The sequence below is a fragment of the Cariama cristata genome, unplaced genomic scaffold (assembly GCF_000690535.1).
Source record: "Cariama cristata isolate BGI_N322 unplaced genomic scaffold, ASM69053v1 scaffold26983, whole genome shotgun sequence".
Lineage (NCBI taxonomy): Eukaryota > Metazoa > Chordata > Aves > Cariamiformes > Cariamidae > Cariama > Cariama cristata.
The window spans coordinates 927-26,491 of NW_009607153.1; the positions used below are offsets into that span (position 1 = coordinate 927).

Genomic DNA, 25,565 nt, shown 5'->3' on the forward strand with positions numbered 1-25,565 from the left:
CTTGAAATGGGGCACAATCTCCAGCTGCAGTATTACCTACCACCTCTGTATAATCCTACAGAAAGAGAATAGAAATGCCCAAGACGGCTTATTTCTGGGGTGCTTCTGCCCTAGACCCTCTTGGGTAAAAAAAAAAAACCAAACTAAACAAGCAGAGGTGTCATGGCTGGCACCAAACAGACTCTGCTTCCTAAAAGTCACAAGCAGCTTCATCGTCAGGAGTGGCCCCTGCCATCTGATGTGTCGATACTTCATCTTTTCAGAGCTTTCTCTCCTAAAGTAGGCAGACACAGACTACAAACCTGTCACCTTCAGTTCCAGGTGGGTGTCTTTGTTTCTGATGCCACTTCAAACCAAGCCAGTGAAATCCCTCACCAAAAGGTCAGACAGCAGAAGGTCTCAAATCTGCACATTGCTGGCAGATGCAGCACCTCCATCCTGCCTCAGCACCCTGACATCTGCTTTGCGTCCCCATCCTTCCTCTCATGGTAGCTACACACGAGTGGTGAGTGTGGCATCCAACACCAGGTCACCTCCAAGGGCCAAGCACTCATCCCCAGGGAAGAGCAGCAGGGCAGCACCCCGCCCCCCCCCTCCCCAGCAAGGGCCAGGGGAGGATCAGATCTCAGCACTGCAAACCCAGCTGGGGAACAGGACCTGGGGCGACTAAAAAGGAGAAGAGAGAAATGTTTAATTAGAAGCAAACCTTCAAAGTGGTTGGGGGCAGGTGCGTGCAATTTCTTTTCGCAAATGCAAACCATGAGCTACAAGGAGGAAGAGGAGGAGACATTAGAGAGCACAGGGCTGGACCCTAACAAGGAGGCACTGGCCGCTATGGATTCAAGAGGGACCTGCAGTGAAGTCCCTCATTGAGGGAGCCTCTGCCATCTCTTGCAGCATCTCAGCAGGGTTTTTTGCTCCTTTGTAGTTTTCCAGGGACACAACAGGACTCCAGCCTCCACACCGTTACGGATTAGCACAAAGAGCTCAATCTTTGACATGGAAAAGATTTGCTTGAGGTGACACTGGGAGAGTTTTGCTCATCTGCCTGCCCTGCCTTTAATGGAGAGATGCTAAACCCTTTCAGTGAAAGGCTTTTGGCTCAGTAATTTGTTCCCCCACCTGGTCTGCTGGGAGACCAGTGCATACGGACAAGTGCTCCATGCATCCAAGCGGCAGCAGAAGGAGCAGATTAAAGAGGCAAGGAGGTCTGTTTAAATATCTTTAAATCCCTACAAAATTGCTATCAATGACATGCATGCTGATTTGTGCAAATACTCTCAGCACTACTGATATTTAAATGCATTCAACCAGCTGCCTGAGCTCAAAATAAATGGGGTAGGGGGGTGGAACAACACACCCAAAAGCAAAATCCTGGGGTTAATCTAGGCTGCAAGCAATCACTCCCTAGGACTGTGAATCACTGCATTGGGTGAGAAGTGGAGCACAAGGGGAAATGTTGCTGAAAGATGCAGCTGATCTGAATTGAGCTGCAAGCATCGTGGTGGAATGTGGAGCATCATGAGGTACATAATGAAGCAAGAGAAAAATGAAAGAAACATCCTCTTTGCAACCTGCAAAGGAGGAAAAGGCAAGAAGGGAAATAAAACAAACCACTGTGGGCAATGCAGAGGTAGGAAGATCAGGGAAAAGGAGAGCTGGTCTGTGGAAAGTGGGTTTGAAGAGTGTTGGCTGGGTAACTGATGGAGGAAAATCCTGCTGAGGACAGCAGGGCTCCTTCTGGGTTAAAGTCAACCAGACCTAAACATCAGATCCCCCTTTCATTTAAATAAAGGCAGGATGGAAGAGAGTTTGGGGGCTCTGTTCCCCTTCCTCTGGCTGTGCTATGTCCCCCCCCGCCCCGGGGTCCTGCAGCTGGGGGTGTCCCAGAGCCACCCAAGGGACCTGCAGCTGCCTGGAGGTCCCCGACTCCTCAGGGGTCCCACAGCTGCAAGAGTCTCGTCCCAGCAGCCACCCTCACTCCGTTCCCCAAACCAAAACAGCCTGAGTGCCTCGGCCCAGTGACCCCGCCCTGGTAGCAGCCAAGGAGCTCTGGGAGGAGGCTCCATTTTGCTCCATTTGCCTGGATTTTTTTTTCTGCGCTCCAGTGATGCTGGACTGTGGGCACAACTTCTGCCGAGGCTTGGTCTCCCTGTGCTGGGGAGCACAGCTGCAGCCCCCCGTCCTGCCCCTGGTGCTGGGAGACCTTCCCAGGCCACAGCCTCCGGCCCAACCGGCCGCTGGGCGATACCGTGGAGAGGCTGAAGCGGATGGGCCAGCCCAGGGGGGGATGAGGTGAGGCTGCCAGGATGCTTCCATGCACCTTCCTAGGCTCTTTCGTCATGTTGTGAGGGAAGGCTGCCTTCTCTACCTTCATCACCTCTTTTACCAAGGCACTTTGTCATGATGTGGAAGGGCTGGGATTACTCTGCCTGCAGTCCCTGTGCTGCATAGCTTTTTACCTCAGCCTGCTCACAGCTTTCTGAGGCATTCCTTGTAAATGCAATGTTTTTATATACCTGTCTGAAAGCTTTCCAGTCTGTGATTTGCAAAAGCACGCATTCTCTGCAAGGAGGCAACGCTGTAACTGCATCGTCTATGCTTTTTTGTTCGGTTGGTTTTTAACCAATGTCTTCCTGTTGCTGCAGGATTTCCCTTTTCCACACTTTGTGGTTTGACGTAACATTTATCGAGTTTTCATAAGGGTAGTGGGAGTCTGTCCTCAGTACCGTGTTGTGCAGTCTACGTGTATGACATTATAATTCCTACCCTTATGGCGTCTCCAGTGTCCCTCGGCATGTTGCTGTCTGTCGGACCAGGGTGGTGATAGGGATTGTAATCAGTCTTTAATATTATTTTGAGTTTTGGCATCTGACTCCATAGGGATTCTATCCAGGTATGTGAGTTGTGGTTCTGCTCCAGCTGCCGGTGTCAAGCTCCTCACTCGCATCCCTCACACCAGTGCCCCCCAGTAGCTGGCTTTGGGGACACAACACCATTCGAGACACAGTGGTTAGTGTTCAGGACCCCCACCTGCACCAGGAGCTGCTCTGAGACCCCACTGACTCCAGGAGCTGAGACCACAGACAGTCCTGGCTGGGGTGCCTGCACCCCCCATCTGATTGCCCGTAGCTGCCACCAAATCCACTGGCACTTGTCCCCCCACTCGCTGACACGTTGTCCTTGCAGCACTCACACCCACAGGACACGGAGTGTGATCACGCACACAGATAGTTAAGAAAAGATTTAATGAGAAGGTAGGACAGACTGTGGTGATCAGGGTCAGGCCTGGGTCAGACAAGCACACTGACTAGCTCCATTTTACCCATGACCAGTCCCTTTTATACCCCTTTCATCCTGTTCCTCCTCGGTTCCTCCCCATTCCCCTTCCCCTGGATGTCCCCTCATCATTTTTCACAGTCCCACCAACCCCTGTGAGCATCCTGGACCCACAGGTCCAGAGGCTACTTATGTCCAACCAAGGGAACAGACTATTTTATGGACCCAAAGTGTACATATGGGCAGTGGGAGCTCCTAAAAGATGTCTGTCCTTCCAGGAGCAAATACAGTCACAGCTGGAGAGCCTCAGGAGACAGAAAGGAGAACTGGAGAAATGGGAAAGGAAGGAGCAATGGATCTGCCAGGACTATCTGGTAGGTGCATGGTGCTACTGGGAAGAAGCTCATTTGGGGAGGTTGAAGAAAGGCTGATTCTTGGCCTTTGGAGCTGGGAGGTGGAATTGTTGTGTCCAGCTCTTGGTGCATGATAAGCCCTCTGGGAATCACAGTTGTACTCCACACTAGAAAGTAAGAGCTGTGGATGCTCTTAATTGCTGCCTGTCCCTTTCCATGGTCCCACCCTCCCTTGAGAGGATTGTTTCTGCTCATATAGGAAGAAGTGAAGGTGGAGAGGCAGAAGGTTGCACTTGGATTTCAGCAGCTGTGACAGTACATGGAGAAACAAGAGTGGGTGCCACCGGCTCGGTTGGGAGAGCTGGAGAAGCAAACTGAAACAAGATTGAAAGAAAATGCTGCTAAATTCTCCAAGAATATTATTTATCTGGGTGGTCTGATCAAGGAGAAGCAGTGTCAGCTGTCAGGACATGAGTACCTGCAGGTGAGATCTGCTGAAACACCAGTGCTATCTTGGCAAACAGCATGTGAGGCACCAGCAAATCAGAAACACACGACAGGCTAATCTTACCTTGATTATCTTAGTAATCTGTGTGTGTCCGTTCACTGCGTAAGGTGAATGTGAGGAATATGTGTGCAGGAGAAATAGCACTGAGCTGCTTCTCTCTTTCCCCCATCTAGGATGCTGGTGATGTTTTGAGCAGGTATGTGCTGCTTTCTCCCTGGCATCACACTGCTGCTTTGGGCTTGCTAAGATTCTTGCCCCAAAACAAAGCTGGATAGTTCAAATACCAGGGATGCCCCATTGATGTTCATGTCTCAATTTTTGAGACGCTGATGAACCAGTATGACTCTGGCAAAGAAAGTCTATCCCTGGGGAAATATTTGAGCAGGACATTTAATTTCTAAGGTCTCTGTTTGCAAGCCTGGTTGGCTTCTCCATGACTGATGTGTAGTGACACTAAGGCATAGAGACCGGGGTGTAGTGCCGTTGGCTCAGGGCTTCCACACTTGGTTGGGACACAAGTTTGCTCTGAAGGGACAGGGAGTTTGGGGACACCAGGGCCATGACTTAAAAATTTAATCGGCAATTAGAGCATCAGGACAGAGTAGGGACCTAGCCAACAAGACCTCCTGTCTCTCTCCTCATTGACGCTGTTGTGTGTAAAAAAACAAACAAACAACACCCCCTCCCCCCCCAAACCATTGATTCAGCTGGAAAGTGGCCTCTAGCAACTGGCACTAACAGGAGGCTGAGCTAAAGGAGGAATAGAAATGCTGTGGCTTGTACAACTCCAGCTATGAGAGGGCAGAACTCCAGCAGGAGTGGGTGAGCCACGAACTGAAGGAGGAGCCTGGCGTCTGCTCAGAAAAAGCTCCTGTGCTAGAGGAGATGGCAAGAAAACTGCAAGGTGCAAAGAAGGGATCTCAGAGGAGAACAGAGAAGCATCCCAGGGGTGGAAGGAAGCGGGTAGTCAATGCCTCACAGAAAGGAGATAAAGCTGAATATCCTTGTGTAGCATGTCTTGCCCTGGGGACGCATTGGAGAGGTGTCACATAGTCAACACTGGTGTTGATTCACATCATCAGCTATGGAGCCCACTAATAAATTGCTGTGCATGTGAACCTGTTTCGACACCCTTTGTGCACCACCTGACTTGGATGCTGCCACAGATCTTTCTGCTCTAGACCTGTACTCCAGACATGTTCCACAGTTGAAGTGCGTCAGGGATATGAACAAGTCCCAGATGTCCCAATATGCCTGAATGATTCTTAGCTCATGCTCTCCAAATGAGGAGGCTTATCCCCAAATAAGCTATTGAGATGACTGTCAGGCAGACCCTGGCATTGTGCAGAGTTAATTTAGGCTGGAAAGGACCTCTGGAGGTCATCTTATTCAAACCTCTGCACAAAGCCGGTACAAATAGGTGGGATTACTTGGTTTTCTCCAGTTGAGTTCTGAGTCTCTCTGAAGATGGAGATCGGACAACTCCTCAAACCATCTTGGTGACCCTCTAGACATGCTGCAGTATGTCAATGTCCATTTCATGCTAGGGATCCCCAAATTCTTTTTTGCTCCTGCTGCTCTAGGTTTCTTCCATCCTGCTTCAACTGGAGAAGCTGGCAGGCGTAGCAAGCAGCGTGTGCACTGGGGAAGGAAGGGTACAATATCTCTGTCCACCAGATCCCTGGAGCTGGTCTTCACAAAGCACCTCCCAGTGTTGGTGGTGTTATCCAGATGTCAGAGCTGACCTCTGGGCTCCATCTCTTTCAGATGCTTTGACAACTGCCACTGGGGAGGAGGTGGAGGAATCACTGGGACCGTGCACAAAAAGGTGAGGTCTGCTGGGGAGCCTTCTTCAATTAATCCAGGTTGCAAGGGATGCAACATGTGTTTTGGGGGACAGTGAATCTTCACATGCCTTGGCTCAGGGCACAGAACTGCTCCCCATTTTGGGCCAGACACTTTCTGGAAGAAAAGTATTGCCAGGTTTCCTCCCAAGCCAGGACCAAACATGGACCCAGCATGGAAAAACTCTTCCCAGGGCTGATCTCTACTCCTCGTTCTTTGACCCATCTCCCTTGCAGTGAGAGAAGCTGGGAGGTGGGGGTGGGCTACGGGTCGTGCTGGGCTGTGGGGGTGGTCCTGGTGTCTCTGAAGAAAGGACCGGTTGATATGAGACCAGTGAGGGGGGATCTGGGCAGCAGGGTGGTATAAGCAGAAGTTCCAGGCTCTTACTTCCCCAGCTCCCACCCCCGTCCTTCCCAGCACGGTCCCCCGGCGGGCGCAGGTCTGTCTGGACCATGCCAGGGGCAGATGATGTTTGTCAATGTGGACAGCAAGACTGCGATTTTTTTTTACTTTCCCGTGAGCCACATTGTTGAGGAGCAAATCCATCCCTGGTTCTGGGTGGTAAGGGGGTCCCAGCTCAAATTGTGTCCTGAGACCTGAGGACATGTGTCCCTCCAAGGAGGCTCTGCTGTGTCCACAGTGCTCTCCTGCATCCCCATCTGGCTAGTCCTTCGGGACTCCCATCTGCTTACAAATCTTCTGGCATCTCCATCTACAAACCTTCTGACATAAACCTCAAAGGCTGTTGAACTCCTGTCTGCCTGCCTGCCCGCAGAGAGTAGGAATTGAGTATCTGCTCCCAGCGAGGCATGGGTTTCCCCAGTCTTAGTCTTGCCACAGTGGAAGAGGCTTAGAGCAGGGCTCTGGGTGAAGAATGGCCATTTCTAGGGACATCATTTATTTACAGGAGCCATGAGGGGCATTGAGGGGCATAGCTGTGGCATTGGAGTGTATTTTTAGTTGGGGAAATAGGCAGATGGGTAAGGAAGATGAAACCTTGCTCAGCAACCCAGCTGGCCATGGGGTGACCCTCTGTAGCCATGAAGCCTGGGTTGGCCTGATTCGATTCTTGTGTTAGCTTGAGAAGACACAAGTAAATATTCATCTTTTTGGGAGGTGCTAGTAAGATTTACATCTCCAAGTAATTTTGTGGGTGGAATTATAATCATTGCTTTTTAACAAATTAGTGTACCCTGGAATTGTTCAATGTTCAACTATTCAATTTGTTTCTCTGGTTATGATGAGGCTCTTGGAAAGAAAATTTAGAGGCTTACATCTTCTCCAGTCAAAGAACTAATACCAGGAATTTGCTGAAGTTTAGGAAGAGGCAGTAGGAATTGCTGGTTTGAGACTTGCTGATTTGTAGAACTGCCAGGATTTGTGGCATTGCATGGTAGAAGCAAAAAATATGAACAAGCAAAATTATATAAATAACAGAAGTTCAAATGCTGGTCAAACAAATAGGAAACTAAATCCCATCCCACAAGACCTAGCTGACAGATAAGAAGAGCTTTCAACATGTTGGCTCCATCTACTTCTGTTGAAAAAGCTGACCTGTGAAACGAAGGTGGGGGCTGGAGCGGAAGGGGAAGGATTCAAAGAACGGTGAAGAGAATCAAAGGTACAAACACAAACTCTGCCTAAAATGTTTAATACAACCTCTGGAAAAGGGGGGTTGTGAAAAAGCATCTGTGAAAGCCATAGCTTGCTCAAGGGTGAAGCCCACCCCGCTCTCCTTGGTCTGTGCCCAGAAGCCCGCGGTGACCTGCTGGGTTTGGCTGTGGTGCTGCTGCAGAGTTTGATCCCAGCTCTTCCCAGACACGTACCCAGCTGCTTTCCTGCTTCAGCTGTGGGATCTCGCCTTCCTCCCAGTGTACTCGTGGAAATGCAGAGCCACGGCCCTGGTAGGGTTAAGCACTCCCTCCTCCTGCTCAGGCACGACGTCAGCTTTGGCACCAGGAGCTGAGAACATGCTGGCACCAAGATGTGGGCAGGCATTTGAAGACCTCATCCATTCCTACCAGGATTTGCCCCTCTTCTGTGCTCTGCCAGGAGCATGAGTTACCCCTGCTTTTGGGGTTCGCCATCCTCTGGGTGTCCAGGCTGGGTGCTGTGATGAGGGAAAAGGTCTGGCTCCTTACAGGTGCTGCTTGCCCAGATTTGTCATGCTGCCAATGGGTTTCAGGGTGGAGATATTTGCAGGGCATGTGTTGCCTTGATTGCTCAACTGGTAAATAGGGGAGAGCAGGTGCTGGGCTTTGCATCCCACCACTCTGTTCTCCAGGCAGCTTTTCCATGTGCCCAGGGGTGATGGCCTCATCCCTGCTCGTAGGGAATTTGGGACGTGGCACCCACTCTGCTTTGTCACATCACTCTGAAAGCCACCGGTCGAGCACAAAATAAAGCAGAACGCAAGGGGACTTGCTGCCAGATGGCTCTGCTGCCTGGCACTGGGACAGGGGCCTGGGAAGGCAGGACTGGGGACAGACTGGCTCGGCAGGGACCATTCAGTCAGGGACCCCTGTCGCAGGGGGGCATGGGCATGGCACGGTGTGGGCTGCTGCTCACATCCAGGGTATGCACGGTCAACCAGTTAAAGGTGTATCCCAGACATACACACACCCCCTGACACAGCCGGTCACGTAGGCTGCCTTCAGAAGCACCCACCCGCAGGACCCACATCTGCAGATCCCTCAAGGAGCGGCATGGCTCCTCTGTTTGCCTGGCAGCCCTGCACAGACCCCGGGCCCTCTGACCCTCCCACCATGTGTCCCCAACTTGCCAGCTAGTCCAGCTTGATGCTCGCTGCAAAAACACAGCACTCACACACTCATCCCACAGGCACCCCCCACTTGTGGGCACCCCAGACACCAGCGTGGACCCTTTGCCTGCCTGATACCCCTGCCTGGCCCTGGGGACTCCAACCCGCCAGCCAGCCAAGCTCACTGACCAGTTCTCTTTTACCCGTGACCAGGCCATTTTACATCCCTTTCTGCCTGTCCCCCACCTTGTGCTCCCTGATTCCCTTCCACTCCACATGCCTTTAGCTGTTCACATACTTCCACTGACACCCCCCGCTATCTGGGACCCCCAGCTTTGCATTCTAACAGTCACAAAAGCCAGGCTGGCCCTCCCTGAAGTGATGCCCGCAGGTTTGTGATAGCCCAGTGATTAGCATGAGTAATGAGGTTGGTTTATTATCATTATCTCCACTATAATTTTTTTGGCCAGGTCTGTGTCTCTGTATGCTTCATTTATCACCTCCCTCTTTTCCTTGTCATCCCTTTTGGCAAGGTCCCTGATCAGGTCCCTTTACCCAAGCAGATGCTCTCACCTCCCACTGGGGCTGGGGACAGGAGGGTACTGGACCCGGCTGGGCTGAGCACTCGGTGGGGCGACCTTCACCACACATCTCAGGGCAGCAGCTTTCCCTGAATAAACCATCCTAAATGGCCTCATCTCTTAACCAGGGCGGGAATTCGCATTTAAGCAATTTTGAAGCTAGTGCTGGGCTTTGCTCCCACCCCAGCACCACCTTTGGGTGCGAATCCTGGCTCCGTCACCTCCCTCCTTCCCAGTATCCATCCCCTCCCAAGTCCGGGGAGAGCTGCAGGAGGAGGCTGCAATACGAAGCCGTGCAGGGTGTCCGCAGCAGGGACACGCCTGTGGACGTTGCCAGAAAAGCATTTCCGGAGCAAAAGCATTGTCAAAAAAACCTCAAATTACTCAGCGACTTTCATTTTTCAGTGGATGCTGCGCAGGAGGAACTGGGTGGCAGGCTGGGATGCAGAGTGACGATTTTGTTTCATTTTCAGACAGGGAAATCCCTAGCTCGGGTCGGGGTGACCCCTCTGGAAGCACCCGGTGACAGCCGAGCAGCTCCTGCCCCAGCCCATGAAAGAGCTGAAGGCCTCCAGGTACGTGGCATCTCTCGGAAAGCTGCAGATTGAAATCGTTTTCTGCCATCTTCCGAAATCGGTTGTGGTATTAACCTCTTGTTGGTTGTGGTATTCACCTCTTGTTGGTTCTGGTATTCACCTCTCATTAACAAAGCTGGGACTAAGTCAGGGAGTGATAAGAGGGTTTGGGGGTGTTCAGAGTAGGGCCAGCTTCCGTCTTGGCTGGTTGTTGAATTAGCATTTTGGTTATTTTGTTTTCCCTGAGCTGAGACATCCTCCTGCCCTTGGGGTGGTGGCAGGAGATGCACTACCAACTGTGTCCTGAATTTGTCCCAGAGGAGCACGCAGCCCCAGCTCCATGTGCATTCGGTTTCGGTTTCTCCTTCTCATCCTGCACTTTCCGCCTTTTTCTTAGGGCTGGTTAAGAAAAGCCAGGGCTCCATATTAAATCAACAGCCACTTTTTCATGGAATTAGAGGAGATGTTGCAGCTTGTCCTTTGTTTCCCAATGCGAAATTCTTACAACTTTTTATACCAGAAGGGTACTTTGTATGTAAAGCACCAGGCAAACTCGGGCTGATGATGGAAAATAGATTTCAACCTTCAGCATCTGAGGCTCTTCCCTAGACATTATAAAAAGGGACTGCAATCAGCAATACACCCCTTTAAAAGTGAATTCTGCCTTTTTTTAAATTATTATCCCCTTGTTTCTCCTCCCTTTTGCCCTTTCCCTCTCCTTCCCTGGCTCCAGGTTGTGCTCCAGTGAAGAGGATGCTCTCCGGTTTCCACTTCTGCTGCTCTCTGCTGACTTTTATCGTTTATGGTTTAGTTTCCCAAGTTCACGAGCTGCAGTCAGGTAGGGATCCCCCCCGGTTCTTGCTGATCCCTGTGGCATTGCTTCCAGCCTGAATATTTTTCCCAGCTACCAGTGTAGCAACTCACCATGAACGGCAGAGCACGGAGAGGGGTCAGGCCCTTTGCCATAAACCTTGTCCACTTTGGAGAGCACCAGCATCCCTCTGGATCCTGGTTTAGTCCTCCAGCCGTGTCGACACAGGCATTAGCACAACCTCCCTGAGCTCCAGTGGAGGTTAGATGATGCAGATGAGTTGATTACAGTTTCCTGCTATTTCCCTCCCCACTTCCCCTGTTCACAGCACGTTCCCATTGCTTTACTGGGTTGGGTCCGGGGTGTGTTGGACCCTTTGCAGAATCAATTCAATAAAGGGAAAAAAATACTTTAAAAAATATTCTGGGCTCTTTGGCTGCTAGATTGCTGACCTGAAGCAGCTTCTTCAAGGCAGCCCTGGCAAAAAGGTGCAGCACAACAGCTAACTTGAAAGTTACCTTGCCAAAAAAAAGAGTTGATTTTCCTTTGTTTTCCTTCAGCCAGAAGCCCCTTTCTCTGTGAGCTGAGTGGTCTTACTAAGCCTTTTTATTTTTTAATTTCCAAAGATGCCCAGAGCACCTGAGATGTTTTTATTTGCTCTTGTAATAGGTGCGAATAGCTGAGTTTTTGAGATTTATTTGTACTCAAATAGTCTATTTTCTCCAGCAAACCACCCAGAAACCTTCCAGCCACTTCCTTATTTCCTTATTCTGCTTTCACCCCACCCTGAGCAGCACAGGCAGCCCTTGGGCCCTTGAGAACACATCCTCTTTTAGGGATCCGAAGACCTTTCACGGTAGCACAGGACAGGGAAGCAGAGGAACAGGCGATGGCCTGGTCCCAGCCTACTCTCCGTGCTGCATGGCAGGGATCCCTCTCCCAGCCCTCTCCTCAATGCCTCATCTCCCCTGGCACGGTTAACACTGCCAATGCAATGGCATGGCATGGCGGGACACAAACCGCATGGAGCAGCATCCACTGGTTTTCCGAGCTCAGTTCCCACAGCAAATTTATGGTTATTTCTTCTTCCTCCGGGGTGTCTCCCAGCTCCGCTCAATGTGACGGGACCCTCCCGCCCCGTCACCGTGGCCATGGGCGAGGACGTGGTGTTACCTTGCCGCTTCTCCCCGGAGCAGAGTGTGCAGGACACAGAGGTGGTCTGGTTTCGGGAACACTTCTCACCGTTTGTGCATCGCTACAAGGGGGGCCAGGACCAGTATGGGGAGCAGATGCTTCAATACCAAGGGCGCACCGAGCTGCTGAAGGATGGCTTCGCCAAGGGCAGCGTGGACTTGAAAATTTTCCGTGTCCAACTGTCTGACAGAGGGAATTACACCTGCTTCGTTCACCACGACTTAGAATATGACGAGGCTGTGGTGGAGCTGAAGGTGACAGGTCTGTAGTCTGTGTCTAGTTTACCTGCTCGTAGCCAGTGCTCTTCTTCCCTGTCCTTCTTCCCAGAAGCAATTTCAGGTGATTGCTTTGGCAATAGGGTTTTATTACATCCTGTGATTGAAAATAACAAGAATGTCTCAGAGAGGTGACATTGCTGACCGAGCGGCTGTAAGGAGCTCATGAGATGTGCTATCTACTTCAGAAGTGTTCTTGATGTTGTTTTCTTCATATAAGTGGATGTAAGAAAAAAATTTGACATTGGGTAATAAAGATTTTTGTTCCTGCTTTCATATTTTAATATCCAGGCCCGCTATTCTGCTGCAGTTGTAGCCTCCAGAGCAGATCTTTGAGTTACGTGAAAAAAACTGCAAGAAACGTCCTGACTCCAGGTGACACTTGTCTTAAAAAAATATATAAAACCTGGGATTTGTCGATGTCAAAGTTTATCCCTTCTTGTCAGGGAGAGGAACAGCCAGGCCACCTTATTCCCCTGATATCCAGCATCCCACAGGATCACCTGGGGGTCTCTGTTTTTCCACAGCCAGCGGCTCTGCCCCGCTCATCGCACTGGAGCGTTACCAGGATGGGGGGATCCGGGTGGCCTGTCGCTCCGCTGGCTGGTACCCACAGCCCCAGGTGCCGTGGCAAGATGCCAGTGGGCAGCATCTCCCATCCCCCCCAGAAAACTTTACCCAGGACCAGAGTGGACTCTTCACAGCAGAAAGCAGTATGATCCTCACCAGCGGTGCGAACCAGAAATTCTCCTGCTTGGTCCGACATGCTGTGCATAGCCAAGAACAGGGATCAGCTTTTTACATATCAGGTGAGCAGAGGACACGGGCATCGCCCTGTTAACCTGCCTGATGGAGCTACACTCAGAAAGCACCACTGGCAGAAAAATCTCAGGTGCATTTTGCAGGCTGTGTGTTCAGGGCAGCGAGTGTATCTTGCACGCTGCGTGTGCAAATGGCTGCAGCTTGCGGCAGCATTTGAGCAGGGGTGCTGACAAAAATTCACCTGTTCTATCCTGAAGTGCAAGTTTAAGGGGGGAAAAAAGACAACCCTCATTGTAGCAGAGTTTCTATAGACACCTGGGTTAAATATAAACATTCATAACACTGGAACTGAACAAAGAAAGGAGAAACCAACCCATGCCCTTAGTCTCACCTGCTGTGAAATCCTGTTCTGCTGGTTTGGTATGAGAAATAAATCATTGTGTCTTGTTTTTAGCATCTGCATATATTGAATATATATTTATTTTTTTCCTTGTCACATAGAAAAGCTCCTTTTTTACTGGAAGATTGGTTTGGAGCACAGACTGTAGCTGAACAGAGATGCAATGGTGAACTGGACTAACTATACACCAACCTGCACTGCAGTATCACATACTTTTCAGCTGCACCCTGTTCCTTTTTTACTTTGGGAATGAACAGTTTCGGGAGACTTTATTTCCCTGGGAGGCCCGTACCTTTCTCCTGATGATATTGCTCTGCACTGGAGTGTTGCTGTTGATGCATATGTTACCCTGTTTCTGATCCTACGTTGCCTAATGAAATACAATATTTTTTTCCAAAGGAGAAGAAAGCATGATTAAACTAGAAATAATTTCATTAGAAATCCATTTTCCCTTTAAAAATCACTCACAGTGTATGCAGACAAAACATTAACCGCCTCAGACAAGTGCTAAATTGCCAAAATTGATTTTGTTTTTTAATACCCTTTTTTTGTTGGTTTGTGGAGTACAGTCAGGAGCTGACTTTCACCCTCGATGAGATTCAGACCTGCTCGAGATGAGCTTGTATGAAAAAGAAATTATCTAATTCCTGTTGCTACTTGCACAGTAACCTAACCCCTTTGGGGATTTTATTTTTCAGATCCCTTTTTCCGAAATGCCCATCCTTGGATGACCGCCCTGGGCGTGGTCCTGGTTGCTGTGATCTCTCTCCTTATTATTGCTGTTTATCTATTTAAAATTAAAGGTATCATCCTGGTGCAATGTTTGGGGAAGGGAGCTCGGCGGCTGTCGTATTCAGCTGCCTCTGATTTTGACAGATGAGTGGGTTTGAGAAATGCTTGGATGGTCCTGGAGTCTTGTCTTGGTGTCTCAGACACGCGTACGGCGCCAGGGAACTAAAAGACCCGGGGATTTAATTTCTGGCAGGAAAAGAAAGGTGGTTTCCCCAACAAAAAGGCTAGCAAAGAAAGAAGTGGGCATTAAAGCCGCGTGAGCCAGCCGTTCCTCTGCCCCCAGCCAAGGGCGGATTCTGCTCCCAGAAATGGAGCGGTAATTCGCCTGAGCCTGCAAAAATACCTTGGCACTCTTGGGGGCCTGGCAGGGCTTCCTTTCCTTCTGAAAGACCCCTCTGGGCGTAAATAACACAGAGGAATAAAGGAAACTGGAATCCTCTGTTTCTTCCCCAAAGGAGGTGGAGCTGGTGGGTTGTGCAGGCACTGCAGCACATCCAACCCCGTGGCCTTTCTGCCTTGCAGTGTGGCTGTAACTCCTGCCATGGTTTAATCCATGCTGTTTGGAAGGGATGATTTTTTAAAATTATTTACATTTCTTTCTTTCCTTCATAGGAAAGCATGAGAAAAAAATAGGTAAGCTTTACTTTCCATTTTCCAGAAATTGGAGAATTCCCTCAAATGGAAGAATGAATGGGGCACATTTCTGGGGGATGTTGGGGAGGGAAATGGTTTGGCTAGTGGCTATAGAAAATTGTGAAATGAAATTATGAAATGATGTTGTAATTTTAAGGAAAATCATTGCAGAACCAAAGAAAGTGTGAACAGATGTTGTACCAACAGTGAACTTTGCTTTTCAAAAGACTCTCGAGGCCCTTCCCCAAACTGGAGGAAGCTTTGGGGTAGCACATTTCATTTTGCAGGGGGCCTCAGCTTTGTCTCAGCACTAAAAAAACACAGGGGCAGGAAGGTTAGGTAGCACTGAAGGTGGAATTTAACCCCATGCTCCTCCCTTCTCAATGCAAACCTGCCCCTTCACCGCTACCCTGGAACTGGAGCCCTTGCTCAGGTCCCCAGCAATGCAGCATTGGGCTCTGCCCAAGGTGGATTCAGGGTGGGTGGGCAAGATCTCCAAAAGCCTTGAGAAGAAAGGTCTTGAGGAGCTCCTGGGCTGAAGCTTTTCCATCGTGAGCAATTTCAGCCTCCTCCCCACCCCAACAAGTGTATCAGGGAAAAAGGAATCGGCTTTGGTGGTGATGCTCTGTTCTGGTTTTGCTTTTCAGCAATGCAAGAGGCAGCACTGCGTAAGTCTCGCTCCCCTTCTTCCATGTGAAATCTTCTGTGAAAACTTTCAGACTTTTTTATTCATCCTCTCACTCTGTCCAAATGTTCTTTTCAGGCACATACTTTACTTCCCCCTCCCCTGACCCCCTAATAATGTGAAAATTCACTCTGAAAAGTCATTAGGATTTTTTTGCTGAGTGGCTGTCAATGCTCTCTAACACTCATTGTAATTTAAGTAGTGAAATAGTACTGAAAAGTTATTGGGTTTTAGGGGAGGATTACGGAAACCTAAGCTGTTGAGAATTTTCTTATAAAAATGTAGATTGTTTGATTACTACGAAATTAAAAAAAAAAACCAACACAAAAACACTTGAAGAGGGCATATATTTTTGATTGCTTCCTTGCTTGCTTGCAGCTCATAGAATTGCCACAAAATAGTTCTTTGGCTATTAAAAATGAGCTCTTGCTAAATTGGTGCCAGTGCAGGAGGAACTAATTAATGGGGAAAGTAAATACAGGTCAGCTCGCTCAGGAATGATGAGCATCCTTGCAATGGGAGTATAAATCAGCACATCTACCCCATTCATCACAGCCTCTCCTCACCTGTGTGGTCCTTTAGCTGGGATTCCAGAGGAGGGACGGGGTCAAATAATAACTCGTGTGTGTTTCTGTTTGTTGTTCAGGGGACCGCAATGCAGAAATCGGTGAGTATCCTTTTCTTCATTACAAAGGATTTTTTGCAGAGTCCCTGTAGAGTGGTGGTTTTTTTTTTTCATTTTCACTTTTAAAGTGTGAAGCAAACAAAAAAGTGGTTAGAGGGGAAAGGGGAGAGTGAATTTGAGAATCGAAAGATTAAAGATCATTGAAGGTGGTGGCTGGGGTTAGGAACGGATGATGGCAGCGGTGGCACAGGCAGGGTGAGAGTGCCCTGCTACAGGTCCCCTTGTAGGCGAGGGACCTCACAAAGACCTCTTCCTGCCCCAGATTTGAGCAGGACAACCTGCACCATCACCTGCAGAGCAGAGCTCCAGGCTGAGCATGGGAGGGGGCTTTGCATTGCCAAGCGTTGGCAGAAGCCTGCTCTCCTGCATATGCAGGTGGTTACGGGAGAGATTATATCCCAATCAATATCCCACAACCCTTTTGTGCTGATTGATCTTCTTTTTCAGAGAAGCAAGCTGAAGAACTGGGTGAGTATCATTCTCCTTCCTACATGGGAGACTTTTCAGTTGGGCTATTTTCTCATCTGGGTTTTGCACATATGGCCTGGTTTTGGTTTTCCTTTTGGGAAAGGAAGAGGTAGCAAATACTGAACTCATTTCAGAAACTATATTTTCCTTTGCTCTCTATGTGTTTTTAAGCTATTCCCTGTACTACTTCATACTAAGAAGAAAATTCTTTCAGTCTTTCAAAGAAAGTACAAATAGACCATAAATATGTCTGAATCAGGACAGGCAGCATTTGTCGAAAATGGATGGAGCCCTTTCCTGTAGCTAGACATTGAAGTTTTGAAGCTACAAGCTGTGCGATGACTTTCACAAATATAGCACCAATTCAGAAAATGTGCAACTACACTGGCATATCATGATCCTGAGCTAATCCAGTACAAATGTGTTCATATTACCTCTCATCTGTGTTTTTTTATTTTTTTTAAAGCATGGAGAAGATATGCAGTACCTATAGAAGAAGGTAATTAAAGTTTGGTCTTTCAGGGTGCTGAATCATCTTCTCTGCTTTAATCTCCCTTCCTGGTAGTTCCCCTCCTGCAGTGATGCTGATGGGACCAGGGATGCTTCTGCCAACCCCCACTTTACAAGAAGAATTGTAACACTCAGACCCCTTGTTTGTTTGGTGCATGCCTCAGTTTCAGGAAAATCCAGAGAGCCCTGGTCCTCCGTGAGCAGTGCTGGCCATGGTTTAGAGACATGGGGACCTCTTCAGCCTGGAGGTCTGCTGATGATCTTCTTCCTGATGATCTTCTTCCCTCTCTGCTTGATGTAATCTCTCTGCTTCATTTTCTGTTCCTCGCATTAATATTGTATTGTATTGCATTAATATTGTAGTGGTCAATGGCTCAATGTCCAAATGGAAATTGGTGACAAGTGGTGTCCCTCAGGAGTCAGTACTGGGACCAGTGTTGTTTAATACCTTCATTGATGACATAGACAGTGGGACCGAGTGCACCCTCAGCAAGTTTGCAGATGACACCAAGCTGAGTGGTGTGGTTGACACGCCTGAGGGACAGGATGCCATCCAGAGGGACTTGGACAAGCTTGAGAAGTAGGCTTGTGTGAACCTCATGAGGTTCAACAAGGCCAAATGCAAGGTCCTGCACCTGGGTCGGGGCAACCCCAGGTATCAATACAGGCTGGGGGATGATGTGATCAAGAACAGCCCCGTGGAGAAGGACTTGGGAGTACTGGTAGATGAAAGGCTGGACATGAGCCGGCAATGTGCATCTGCAGCCCAGAAGGCCAACCGTATCCTGGGCTGCATCCAAAGCAGCGTGACCAGCAGGTTCAGGGAGGGGGTTCTGCCCCTCTGCTCCGCTATGGTGAGACCCCCCTGCAGTACTGCCTTCAGCTCTGAGGTCCTCAGCACAAGAAGGACATGGACCTGTTGGAGCGAGTCCAGACGAGGCCATGAAGATAATCCGAGGGCTGGAGCACCTCTGCTGTGAGGACAGGCTGAGAGAGTTGGGGTTGTTCAGCCTGGAGAAGAGAAGGCTCCGGGGAGACCTTAGAGGAGCCTGCCAGTACCTAAAGGGGGCCTATAAGAAAGCCGGAGAGGGACTTTTTAGCAAGGTCTATTGCAACAGGACAAGCAGTTATGATTTTAAACTAACGGAGGGTAGATTTAGACAAGACACAAGGAAGAAAGTTTTCACAATGAGGGTGGTGAAACACTGGAACAGGTTGACGAGAGAGGTGGTAGATGCCCCATCCCTGGAAACATTCAAGGATAGGCTGGATGGGGCTCTGAGCAACCTCATGGAGTTGAAGATGTCCTTGCTCATTGCAGGAGAGTTGGACTAGATGACCTTTAAAGGTCCCTTCCAACCCAAAGCATTCTATGAGATTATTACCTTGTGCAGCTTCCCATGCCAGTCTGCCAGCTATCGCTTGCACCCTTTTTATTCTTCCTTGTGTAGCCCCAGCAAAGATCTCTCCTGGAGTGAGGTCTGCCCTGATGTGCTGACTCCATCTCTCCTGCAGTGAAGGTGGTTCTGGATCCAGACACAGCCCACTGCGACCTTGTCCTGTCTGACGACTGCAAAAGTGTGAAACGAGAAGACACACGGCAGGACGTCCCTGACATCCCTGAGAGATTTAAAATTTGGCGCTGCGTGCTGGGCCGTGAAGGCTTCACCTCGGGGAGATACTACTGGGAGGTGGAGACGGTGGATGGAGGAGGATGGACTGTGGGGGTCTGTAGAGAAGATGTGAAGAGGAAGGGCGATATTGAGATTAAACCGGAGGAGGGCATCTGGGCAGTGGGGCTGTGGGCAGGGCACTTCCAAGCTCTCACATCCCCTAATCACACTCTCCTTCCTGAAATCCAGACTCCCAAGCGGATCCGGGTCTCTCTGGATTATGAAGAGGGACGGGTGGCATTTTTCAGTGTTGACAAGGAGATTCCCATCTTCACGTTTCCACTGGCATCATTTGAGGGGATAAGAGTGCACCCTTGGGTCTGGCTGGGTCCTGGGACGTGGCTCAAAATGTGGCCCTGATGAAAGGGAGGGAGTAAGAGGCAGATTTTTTAGGGCACCTCAGGAGTTCAGACTCACACAAGGATTTAGGTTGGAAGGAACTTGTGCTCGCAACAGGGCTAACCTCAAAGCTGCCTTAGGTGTCTCTGGACCCTGTTCAGCTGAATTGTGTAGGATCTCCAAGGGAGGAGATCTCATTACCTCTTTGGACCTCTGTCCCAGTACTGCACCTCTCTCAAGGGGATGAATTAACCGTTTATGTTTGGTCAGAGTTTCCCCAATTGCAACTCGTGACTGTCGCCTCTCATTCTTGCTCTCCACTTGTTGTGCAACAGTTCCACTGAAAAGACACTCTTGCAACAGAGATCACTTTTTAAATGTACAGAATAAAGTTACTTCAGTGGGATTTGTCTGTATGTGCGTCAGCACCAAATGTCTGTGTCTGAGGCTTGGTCTCCACCTCCTTTGAGCCTGTGGGGCACTTTTGAGAAAATGGTTCATGGCATCCAGGAGACAACAAAGGCGTGTCAGTGGGATCACTCCATGGCTGTGCTTGTCCCCGCGCCTGCCTGCAACACAAGCCCAGGTGACGACCAGAGACATCTAACACTGCAAGATGGATCCCACCTTTGACCATTTGTTCTGGGGGAGGAAAAGCTGCTTCTGCTTTTGCTTTTGCTTACAGTGCTGAGGAGCCTGGAGCGGGCTCAGAATGTCCCATGTGGGCTGAAATGTAGCTGTAGAAACCAAAAATTAGTAAGAAGAAGGGCATCTCATATTGGGCAATTCCAGATTATTTTTCCGAAGTGGAAACTGCCACCTGCAAGGAGAGGATAGAAGTACGTGCTTCCTCTGAGGCCAGACATGCTTTCTACCAGATCATCCATTCAACAGATGTCCAGCAAGCATGGACCTTCCCAAAGGAAGGCTTCACCATTACTGCTGAATTCATGGGCTTCTCGGAAATGAAAGAGGATGCATTTGTGCATGTGCGAGGGTAGGTCTGTTCATGCGCAGCCCAAGGCAGCTCCATCCTCCCACCATGGAGGAGCCCAAAGGGAACAGCTCAGAGATGCTATTTAGGGCTTTCACCTTTCTCTCCAGGTCTGTCCAGCCCCCAGGAGTAATGCCCCCAGAGGCTGGTAGTCATGTCTCAGCTTTGTTCCTGCCTGTGCACAAGCCCACACAATGCAGCAGATGCCAAATCAGCTGTGAGGCCTGCAGGCGCCAAGGGGCTTGTCAAAGGACTCAGTGACAGAGCGTTCCAAAGCCCCCCGTGAACAGTGTCACAAGTCCATAGGGACAAGCAGCATGAGGGTGGTCCCTGCTGCCAGGGCTCTGAAGAGTGGTTAGATGGTTGTGTCCCTAAAAGAGGCTGGTGGGAAGGTGAAGATACAGACACTGCTTTCTGCACTGGAGAAGGAGCACCATGCTCCTCAAGCCAAGGGCGATGCAGTTGCATGTTTCTATGACCCTTGGACACCATCACCTCATGATGTCCTTCCTATTTCCCAGAGTCACATACGGTGTTGGTGAGGTGCTAAAGGAAGCGGGAAACAGCCTGGATCACTTTGTTCCCTCCAAACACCCACTCGAAAGGGTCTGCAGGTGAAATCAAGGTTGGGACGACAACCTCATGGGAAACCAGCCCCCAGGGTGTGGGAACAGGCAGGGAAGCTGACAGGCTGGACACAAAGGTGAACCTAGGACAGAAATGAAAGAGTGGACTGCAAATGTGGGGCAAAAGCATCATCACTAGCAGGATGGCTGACGTAACCTTCATCTCCCTCGTGCCTTCACCTGAGGGAAGCAGGTTCAGCAAGGAGACACCATCCCTGCTCCTTTGCTCTCCCCTCCTGGATGTCAGGACCCCAGGATCTCTCCTGGCCTCCTCCTCACTGCTCGTAACCAGCCATGGGAAGAGTGTGCCTGCAGATGACTCCTGACCTGAGCACCCCTTTCCTCTGGTAGGGCGTGCCCCTTGCCCTTCAGCAAGGCTTGTCGCAGTGGACTGCTGGGGTCTTCTGCTCTTTCCCCTTCAGGGAGTGAAGCAGGTGAGGTGAAGGACCTTTTGAAGGTTCAAAGTGTCCTAGTGTGTTCATCCACCTGGAAAAGGGAGACAGAGAGGCAGAAGCAATGATAAGGGCTGTGAGTTGGGAACGTGAGGCTGTGGTATGGAAGACTGACTGGTGGTGTCATGGGGGACGCTGTAGGTTCAGGGTGAGGGTAAGAGTAGTTCTGTGGAGGAGGGGAAACCACATGTAGGCTTAATCCTTGGGTCCCTATGAGAAGGCCAGGGTTACATTTTGCTTGCTCCCTTCCTATCCCCTGCTTTCTGTTAGAAATTGCTGATGCAGAGCCAAAAAACAGCCCCCCAAGTTCTGCCTGTGCTGCTGCCTCCAGCCCTCTTACTACAAGAGGAACTAAAATGCCCTGGCAGTGAGAGGGCTGGGGGTGAAGGAGAGGCTGGGAGAAGACACAGGAGGGACAGTTGACTCCACTGGACCAGAGGGATAGTCCATACCTTGTAGCATCATGCTCAGTGATGAAACTGCAGGGGAGGGAAGTTTTTCCAAGGTACCATTGCTCAAGGACTGGCTGGGCATCGATCTGCTGGTGGGAGGTGGTGCATCACTTTTCTCTCTCTTTCCTTCACTTGTTAAACTATCTTCACCTTCACCCACAAAGGTTTTTTTCTCGATGCTTTTCCAGTTCTCTCTCCCATCCTGCTATAGAACCAGCGGGCAAGTGGCTGGTGGGTGCTTAGCTGCTGGCTGGGGTTGACCCATCACAATCCACAGAATGGAAAACCAGTAGGAAACCAATATCCCCCCTCCTCTGTAGCATCTCTCTTTGCAGCTTTCGAGTGGCCCTCCAGCCCTGCAGTCCGAGATGCTCTGCAGTGACCTATGGGCCAGGGCAGTGGAGACAGCTCGGCTGCAGGAACAGACAGCAGGAGGAACTGAAAAACTGAGCTCCTTCCTCTGCCTCTAATCTCCTTGCCTGGTCTGTGCTGTGGCTTCTCCCACAAATGCGAAAGCTGCCTCTTGCGCTCCAGAAGAACCATCCCTGTTTTTTCATGGCAAGCCGGCAAGAAAGGATCCCTCGACTACACCACAAACAACTGGCTGAGGTAATGTGCAGAAACTGTTTCTCACTGGTATGGCAACTAGGCTGTGGTCCCCAGATTGAGGTGCCTCAAGGATCAAAACCCAGAGCCTGCTGAGAAAGAGCTGCCTTGAAGGAGAGGAAGGGGCAGCCATTTGTGCAAAGGACCCTTTTCCCGGGATGTAAAAAAGGTGCAGCTTGGGGCGCAGGGGGGGCATGCAAGGGCTCCTCCTGGGTGCAACCCTTCTTCCTTTACTGCACAGAAGCAAGAAATTATGGAGCTTGTCTCTGGTCGAGACTTTTCCAAGGAGCCAGTGGTGTGACACCGCAGTTAAAGCCAGGGCTGTGCCGAAGGACAGGAGGTGGGTTTGGCTGCTCAGGAAGCCACAGCTCCCTTCCCACAGCTGTGTGTGCTGATAGAAGGCCCGGGCAGCCCCACTGCTAGCGCTGCCACTGGAGCAGCACCCGGTCCTTGGGCAGGAGGGAGGCAAAGCGGCAGGAGAGCAAATGCTGGACGGTCCATGGGTGAGTCCCAGGGAAGCAGTGTCCATCGGGAGCTGGGCGTTTGGGGTAGCAAGGTCTGTGCATGGGAAACTCTTTTCACATAATTCATGCCCCTACCTTGTGAACCCTGATCTAGCAGCGGGCTCAGCTGGCATTGGGTAAGCGCATATTCAGGGAGCCTCTTCCAGCACATGGCTTGTCTGGGCTGGGCTGGGTGTGGGTATGCAGGGACGTGAACATCGCAGAGCCACTGCTTGTGCAGTGATGAGGGCAGCAGTGCCACCTGGGCGGAGGCGGCACCACTGGAAGGAGATGCATGAATCAGGTTCTCCCTTGCATGGAGGAGGATGAGGTGATCAAAAGAGCTGAGATGGTGTCTCCTTGCTGAGGCCTACTGCCCTCCAAGGCTGAGATGATGGGGTGGGTGCTGGCAGTAGGTGTGGGACTCATCTCTCCTTTCCATCCTCCCAGGGAGGAGTTGTGGGGCTCAGAGGGCTCCCAGAGGGTCTGGCGGGGAAACGCAGCTCTGTTGCGAACGGTGCTTGCGCGGGAAGAAAGGTGACATGTAGATGCGTGCCTGCCTCTGCCCATGCCTCTGGGCTCTCCCTTCCAGGCCATGCTGGTCCTTGCCATGCTCCTGCTCATCCTCCCAGCCCTGGTGCCCCTAGCTGGCACTAGCAACCCAGGCCAGCCCTGCCCGTCAGAGATGAACAAGGTCAAGGACCTCCTGGAGGTGAACTGCACGGGGCAGGCTCTCAGCACGGTGCCCCCAGACCTGCCTGAGGGCACAGGCATCCTGCTGCTCAATGCCAACCACCTGACATCGCTCTCCATCGCTGTCTTCCTGCCCCTCACCCAACTGCAGGACCTTGACCTGTCTGACAACAGGCTGGTGGCTCTGCACACTGGACCCAACCTGCCATCCCTGAAGGAGCTGATCCTCTCCCACAACGCGCTGGCAGCCCTGCCCACCCTGCAGGGCCTGCCTGTGCTCACCCGCCTGGCCATGGCCCACAACAGCCTGGTGACACTGGCCCCAAGGGCTTTCCGTTCTGTGCCACGGCTGCAGGACCTGGACCTGCGAGGGAACCGGCTGCGGACACTGCCCCGGGAGGTCTTTGCAGGGCTGAAGGCACTCAAGGACTTGGACCTCTCGGACAACCTCCTGGAGGAGCTCCCCAAGGAGCTGCTGCAGGATCTGCAAAAGCTGGAGACCCTCTGGCTCTCAGGGAACCGTCTGCGGACCCTGCCCACCGACTTCTTCCCTGAGGGGCACATCTTCATGTACGTCTTCCTCACTGAGAACCCCTGGCACTGCGACTGCGACCTGCGCTATCTGCGGGCCTGGATCCGGATGAATGATGACAGTGTCTATCAGCCGGAGCGCGGTCTGGAGAAGACAAAGGTGGAGGTCGCCCCCGAGAAGGTGCTGTGCCACAGCCCCGCCGAGCATCAGCGGAAGCCCATCATCCGCTTCAAGCCCAACTGTGGCAACGTTGGGGATGCAGGTGAAGAGGAAGAGGATGAATACGATGATGAGGAAGAAACAAGCGAGAAAGCTACCATGATCACCTTCTTCCCTCCACAGCCATCCATTCCCAAAGAGCACACTACCATGCCCCATGCTGCTACCTGGCCTCCCCTCACTACCACAGCACCTCCCCTCAGCACCCCTTGTACCTCCTCCCTCACCCCAAGCACTTCGCTTGCGATGACCACAAGCACCAGAGCTCCGAGTACCACCACTTCTGTGCCAGCCAGTCCCACCGTCACACCCACACAGACCCCCAGCACTACCACCGCTGCTCCTGCCAGCACCCCGCACAGACCCACCACCCTCATCTCTACCACCTCACTGCCAACCACCATGAGCACCAGACCTCCCAGCACCAGCAGCCATCCCCAAACCACCCTCACCGCTGGCACTACCAACACCTATGCCACTCTCACGGTGCCCACTGGCACGTTTTCCACCACTTCGACGGCAGTGCCATCTACTGCCATGCTAGAGGCCTCTTACACTGTCAGATCTTCACGTCCTCCTCTGACATCGACCATGCCAGTGGTCTCCACCAGGATGCTTTCCACTCATGCCCCAACACCACCACCTCCCCTGGACACCACACGCTTTACCCAGCCTGCACCTTCCCCTCCACCTGCATCTCTCCCCCTCTGCCCATGCTCTGCCCCAGGACTGGCTGTACCTGTGCTGCGCTCGTGGGCAGGTGGGGAGGGTCCACAGTGGGGGCAGTGGGTGCTGAGGCACTGCTGCCTATTGCACTGGGTGCTCTACCTGGCCTCCTTGGCTCTGCTGGTCCTGACCGTGCTGGCTGTAGCAGGCTGGCTGGTGTGGATGTGTCTGGTGGGACGGCCCTCCTGGCACAAGTCCCTGCAGACCCAAGATGTGCAATATCCGCTGCTGAGGTGGAGGGAGTCAACAGGAAGCCCTGAGATGCATCTCAGCAGCTTCAAAAGCCCCCTCCAGCGCCCCACATTCTGTACCATCAAGGAAGTTGAGTTGTGCCCTGAGGTCACTTACTGCACGATGAAAGACCTGGTGATACAGCACCGTCCTCCTGCAAGTTCCTCCTTCCGCACCACAAAGGAGCTGTGGGTCCACCATAGTCCTCTGAATGCTTCGGTCAAGTCTTTCTCCAGGAAGATGATGGTCCCAAACCCTGGTTCCCTGAGGACCCCGTCTGCTTACAGCCTGGACAGGGGTGTCAAGGCCATTGGTGATGTGAGAGTGAAATATGCTGGCAACACCTTGTAAATGCTTCTGTCCATTCAGAGAAAGAGACTGAGGGTCATGGCTCTGCTTCAC

The 25,565-nt window shown here is 51.1% G+C and overlaps 2 protein-coding genes across 2 annotated transcripts; both read left to right on the plus strand.

Annotated features, from left to right (window-relative positions):
- Positions 1–10,655: 10,655 nt before the first annotated feature.
- Positions 10,656–19,150, plus strand: LOC104158866 (butyrophilin subfamily 1 member A1-like). The gene is made up of 10 exons (XM_009696624.1): positions 10,656–10,740; positions 11,821–12,168; positions 12,710–12,991; positions 14,043–14,147; positions 14,749–14,769; positions 15,417–15,437; positions 16,101–16,121; positions 16,587–16,607; positions 17,074–17,106; positions 18,633–19,150. Exons 1-10 carry the CDS (start codon positions 10,656–10,658, stop codon positions 19,148–19,150), a joined length of 1,455 nt encoding a protein of 484 aa, XP_009694926.1.
- Positions 19,151–23,357: 4,207 nt separating this feature from the next.
- Positions 23,358–25,514, plus strand: GP1BA (glycoprotein Ib (platelet), alpha polypeptide). Its single transcript, XM_009696626.1, has one exon. The coding sequence runs from the start codon at positions 23,358–23,360 to the stop codon at positions 25,512–25,514; it is 2,157 nt and encodes a 718-aa protein (XP_009694928.1).
- Positions 25,515–25,565: the final 51 nt, after the last annotated feature.

Bases quoted from the DNA above. Each gene is read 5' to 3' on its own strand.
- LOC104158866 (XM_009696624.1), top strand. From the start codon at position 10,656: ATGCTCTCCGGTTTCCACTTCTGCTGCTCTCTGCTGACTTTTATCGTT. The intron at 12,992-14,042 runs GTGAGCAGAGGA...TTTATTTTTCAG, and splicing joins ATCAGCTTTTTACATATCAG to ATCCCTTTTTCCGAAATGCC. The intron at 15,438-16,100 runs GTAAGTCTCGCT...TTTGTTGTTCAG, and splicing joins AATGCAAGAGGCAGCACTGC to GGGACCGCAATGCAGAAATC.
- GP1BA (XM_009696626.1), top strand. From the start codon at position 23,358: ATGCTGGTCCTTGCCATGCTCCTGCTCATCCTCCCAGCCCTGGTGCCC.